Genomic DNA, 5466 nt, shown 5'->3' with positions numbered 1-5466 from the left:
AAATAAAAACAAAAAAAATATTTTTCTCAATCATAGCTTTTATTTAAAAAAATAGTTTACATGAATTAACATTTACTGGTAAAACTTTTTTCCTTTAGGGTCGTCTTATATTCAGGCTTTTTCTTTTTTTCCTAAGTTAATATTCAGATTTTGGGGGGTCGTCTTATAATCAGGGTCGTCTTATAATCGAGCAAATACGGTAAATAAGTACATATTTAAATAAAACTTTTGTTATTGGGGGAAAAAATCATATTTGTGTTCCAAAATCAATTATTGTATGCTTTTTCCATGGCAATTAGTCCACACAGGTTTTCTCTTCTGAGAAAAAGCTTCTATTCCTTCTTGGCCGTCCTTTAATGCCAGATTTTCCACCATTGCTTGTGATGTTAGTTTGTAGGCTTCATCAAGGCCTTGTGCCATTTGCCTATAAAAAGTAGCTTTTCCCAGGGCGACCACAGAGCGGCTTGCCTGACAGATTTTGTGAGCAATTTTCATGGTCTCATTTTCCAGGTTCTCCTCTGGAACTACCTTGCTGATGAGGCCGTGAACCAACGCATCATGGGCAGATATTGGCTCACCGGTGAAGAGCATTTCTAACGCAACCTGCAAATTAAGAAATACATAGCAGATACAACCATGTAAATAAACTATTAATAATAATGTACGAATAGGCCAATAATTCTAAAACCTATAATAATCAATAATGCATGTGGGGGGAAAAAGTAATCTACACATTTATACAACATATATCAGTTGGTGTTTAGCTCACTGTCTACATTTACTTTTTGGTAAATGTGAAACTGTCACCATAACAGATTAATTTCCTGTCCCAAAGTTATTCTTTTCCACACTAATGGAGAATAATCAACGAGATCCTAAGAACATAAAATTAAGATTGCTGCTCTCATTGTATAAGCAAAAAGCAGATTTCTTATAATACATACATACCAAAATAACTAGCACTTGCAAAACATTAATCGTTTCCCATCTATACAATTATGATACCTTTCTTGGCACAGCTCTTCCTAAGGCAACGGCAGGTGTGGAGCAGAAGAGTCCAACATTGATACCTGGTGTAGCAAACCTGGATTTATCAGAAGCCACGGCTATATCACAGCTGGCTACAAGCTGGCACCCAGCGGCTGTGGCAAGGCCATTAACCTGAGCAATAACTGGCACAGGGACAGTTTGGATTGAAGTCATGAGCTGCAAAAAACAACACAAAACACACTGGACCGTCAAGCAGCCGATTGTATATAGCTACTTCATTATTGCTATATCAGCAATCAAATTACTTGTTAAAATTCAGGATTTAGGTGTTTACCTTGGAACAGGTGTTAAATACTTCAGTTTGGTAATCTCTTCCATACTCTGCAGTCAGTTCTTTAAGATTGTGTCCAGAAGAAAAGACAGGTCCTTCAGCTGCGTGGGAGACAAGCAGGTATAACAATGGAAAAAGAGCCAAAATAATACTTATGGTTTGTTGCTAACACTATCAGTAACATAATATCCATTAGGTGTGTGCTCTTGTGGCCCTTAGTGCTATCATGGATGATACAGCCACACACAGAGCGATAGCCACACTGTGCAGGCCACAGGAGCAATCATGTTACCTGTGACATAAAAATGAATTGGTTAAAGTTAGACATTTTCATTCTGTCAAACTGTCAGTCAAGACCAGAAGATTTCAGTTATGTTAGTGTGTGGAATGAGAGGAGCCACGTGTCTAAGGGGGAAAGATCATGTTCACATGCTTAAGGGCCCCTGAAGAATTTTAATCCAGAGATGACCATCATATGGGAAATAATGGCTACTTGACTTTTTATAATGTAACATATAAGATAAGGCCAGGGACTAAAAAAAGTATTCAGGGGCTGAGTAGACTAGATGCATACCTGGGAACTCTCTGGGTTTGACCTGGAGATTGCCGTGTGAGCGCTGCTCCTCCGGTTCTCCGGGTCAAGACCCGAATCATCCGGGTCACGGGAGCAGGGTCTTGACACGCCTCGCTCCCCGCCCATTTTTTCCTGTAAATGTTGGTGTTTCCCACTGACGTCAGTGTGCAGTCCTGGCCACGTCCCGCAAAGGAAGGCTCCAGGTAGCAGGAGCCGAGAAGTTCCCAGGTATGACTAGATTGGCCGAATGGTTCTTATCTGCCGTCACTTTCTATGTTTCAAATGTGGATTTCAAAATACCTGCAATCACAATAACCCTCAAAACCACGTCATCAACATTTTGCAAAAGGTCCTTCTGGAGCGACTGAAGCATGGCAAGCGATAGGGCATTCCTCTTTTCTGGATTATTTAGTATTATCCTCCTGTATGGAAATACTATTTATGAGCATTTCTAGACCATAATACAGTTTCATTAAATATACTGTATATTCTGGATTTAAAACATTTTTCTTCTTTTGTTTAGTATGTATTCTATCTTCTTAGTGTGTAAATTCTGTGTTATTATTATATATATATATTATATATGTATTGGCTCATATATAAGCTGCACCCAATTATAAAAAAACACATGAGTGGAACGGTAAAACAGTATTTTACCTAATACACAGTAATACACAGGGGGCGGGGCCGGTGAACGTCTGCGCATTGCGCTTAGACAACCTCCGCAGCTGGCACTTCCACCGGGGAGTTATTTTCTGTGCAGGGGATGTATTTGTCTGAAGACATGTTCATATATGTAATATACCTACTGTCCATCATCTCTATCGATGGCTGAGCATTGATGGAGATCACGTGTAATGCCCCCTTTTTTTATATGAATTCTTAAAAAAAAAAAACGTTCCCTTTATTATAGCTAACATTATTTACCGTATTCCCTTGTACCCAGATTCAAAGTGTAACTGTTAAAAACACAAATTATGCTAAGCAAGAAAAGAAATATTATTTAACATAAATTATTTATGATGGTTTTTGTTGCGCATACATGGCCTTAGAGGCCAACTATAAATGCCCTTGCAGCTATATAGAGTCTGCTGGCTTTCTATACATTGGTGAATGCTGAGATCCCACTCTCTATTAGGTCTAATGGCCCTTTCTGTCTCTCCCTCCTCTCCTTACCTTATGCCCTCCTCCTGCACACACACAGTGAGAGGTTTGGAGTTCTGCTGCACTGTGCTGCTGAACTTCCTCCAGGAAGACCCTTTCCCTGCTGCTAACAAACACACGCAACTACAGCAGGACCATGATCTATATGGTCTCACCACCGTGCTCGCTATTCGTGCTGCCATTTCCCTTCAAAGAGCTGTATCAGTCAGAGCCAGATCTAAGCCTCTGCTGACCCCTAGAGCCAGGTGGACTACTCTGTAGCTCTGGTTATTTTCAAATGACTTTTAAAGGGACCTGATACTTTTACAGCTGTCATTAAAACAATAGATTTTTATTTTTTTTTACAGGTAAGGAAGCTAACCTGTATCCAAAGAAATCTGTGTGTGTGGGGGGGTTGTTTTAACTTAAACTTTTCGTTTATTTTGTCCACACAATTAATGGACTGTAAAATGAAGGGATTGGGAAAGTAACAGATCTGTTTCAAGTCCAACTCATTAGCATAATTCCCAACAGTCCCAGTTTTGGGATGTTTTGCAAGCAGTGGGGATCATGGTAAAATACACAACGGGGGACACTTGTGTTTAGGGAGAAAAGAGGACAACAAACAATAGTGCAGATGGTAACAAATTTCTAAAATAATCAATCTGAAAAATAGGTAATGCACTCATAAACTGACTCAGAATTCTTTAATCAACTTGCGGGATTGCTAAAAGAGGCGCAAAAATGGTGCAGCATTACATACGCTGCATAAATTGCAGTCAGCCAGCACCCTTGCAGGATCGCAGGCACATATAATATGCTGAAGGGCAGTGTTGGTTTGAAGGGATAAGGTTGGTCCGCCTATTACTGTAATTGCTTGATTATAAAACGAGGTAATCTCAAAGTCAGACCTCAAATAGAGGTCTGACTATGAGACTAAGATCCAGATCCCCTGCAGCGATACAGGGGACCTGGATCCTTTCTGTCTTATGCCCCCCATTTAGCACCCCCCTAGACTTACCGCTGCTTCTGACTCCCTGGTGTGTAGTTAGGGCAGCGGGTAGACGTCTACACGATTCGCGTAGGCAACTTCCGCTGCAGCCGGTGCGGGGAACTCTCCTCTCTGACAGCCAGGAAAGGTCTGCGCGATGGACGGAAGTTGCCTACGCGAATCGCGTAGACGTCTACCCGCTGCCCCGACTACGGACTAGGAGTCTGAAGCACCGGTAAGTTTGGTGGGGGGGAGTGTTAAATGGGGGCATAAGGCATTTCTGTAGGCAGAGTGCTCTATGAAATGCCTTTTAACCCCCTTAATGCCACTCTGCCTCCAGAAATGCCTTTTAACCCTCTATACGCCACTCTGCCTCCTGAAATGCCTTATACTTCCCTAAATGCCACTCTGCCCCATAATATGCATTTTAACCCCCTGAATGCCAGAGTGGCGTATAGGGGTATAAGGCATTTCTGGAGGCAGAGTGGCACATAGAGGGTTAAAAGGCATATCATGGGGTACTGTGGCATATAGAGGGTTAAAAGGCATATCATGGGGCACAGTGACATATAGGGGGTATAAGGCATTGCTGGGGCAGAGTGGCAAGCCTGGGGGCAGATGTGCATAACTGGGGGGCAATAAAAGTAAATTAAAAACAAAAAAAAATTAATATTCAGATTTTGGGGGGTCGTCTTATAATCGAGCAAATACGGTAAACGTTCCAGAGAAAACTTTTTCGGAAGGATAAATCACGAATAAGTTTCATGTTCAGAGGGTCCATATATATATATATATATGCCGTATTTGCTCGATTATAAGACAAGGTTTTTTCAGAGCAAATGCTCTGAAAAATACCCCTCGTCTTAAAAACGGGGTCGTCTTATAATCAGACGTCAAATAGGTTTGACTATGAGACGACTAAGATCCAGATCCCCCACAGCTGCAGGGGACCTGGATCCTCCTGTCTCCCTCCCCCCGCCCCACTTACCGTTGCTTCTGAGTCCCCGGTGTGTAGCCGGGGCAGCGTGTAGATGTCTATGCGATTCGCGTAGACAACTTACGCTGCAGCAGGAAGGAGGTGTGGCTAGTAGCCAGGGCCGGCCCTACAATGGAGCCGACTGGGGCAATTGCCCCAGGCGGCACTTCAGAAGGGGCGGCACTTTGCCGCCCCAAGCGGTTTTTTTTTTTTTTTTTTGAAGCGGAGGAGAGAGAGAGGGGCACCGAGTGGTTTTCGCTTACCCGCTCGGCGCCCCTCTCTCTCTCCTCTGCGGCGAGTTTCCCTGTTCGGTCTCGGTGCCGGCTTGTAATGCAGAGCGCCGGAAGTGACGTAAATTTCCGGCGCTCAGCATTACAAGCCGGCATCGTGGCAGCACAGGGAGACTCGCCACAGGACTGTTTAAGGGTAAGTACCGGTGGGGGGGGTAGATAATGCGGCCC

General features: G+C 43.0%; 1 protein-coding gene across 1 annotated transcript; it reads right to left on the bottom strand.

Annotated features, from left to right (window-relative positions):
• Positions 1-270: 270 nt before the first annotated feature.
• On the bottom strand, positions 271-3241 carry LOC149298804 (enoyl-CoA hydratase domain-containing protein 3, mitochondrial-like). The gene is made up of 5 exons (XM_089487098.1): positions 3072-3241; positions 2196-2317; positions 1325-1422; positions 1006-1206; positions 271-603 (listed from the first exon to the last, which is right to left on the bottom strand). Exons 1-5 carry the CDS (start codon positions 3239-3241, stop codon positions 271-273), a joined length of 924 nt encoding a protein of 307 aa, XP_089343224.1.
• Between the last annotated feature and the right edge of the window lie 2225 nt (positions 3242-5466).

Source organism: Sceloporus occidentalis, unplaced genomic scaffold (genome assembly GCF_023333645.1).
Source record: "Sceloporus occidentalis isolate IW3139 unplaced genomic scaffold, rSceOcc1.0.p SCAF_31, whole genome shotgun sequence".
NCBI classification, from domain to species: Eukaryota; Metazoa; Chordata; class Lepidosauria; order Squamata; family Phrynosomatidae; genus Sceloporus; species Sceloporus occidentalis.
The sequence above is the reverse complement of the archived record's forward strand: the minus strand, read 5'-3'. Positions and strand labels throughout refer to the sequence as shown.

What these genes read in the sequence shown, in the direction of transcription:
- LOC149298804 (XM_089487098.1), bottom strand. Translation starts at nt 3,241, where the DNA reads ATGGCAGCACGAATAGCGAGCACGGTGGTGAGACCATATAGATCATGG. An exon ending in GAGGGTTATTGTGATTGCAG is followed by an intron (nt 1,423 to 2,195) that starts GTATTTTGAAAT and finishes TCTCCCACGCAG; the next exon opens with CTGAAGGACCTGTCTTTTCT. An exon ending in TATTTAACACCTGTTCCAAG is followed by an intron (nt 1,207 to 1,324) that starts GTAAACACCTAA and finishes TGTTTTTTGCAG; the next exon opens with CTCATGACTTCAATCCAAAC.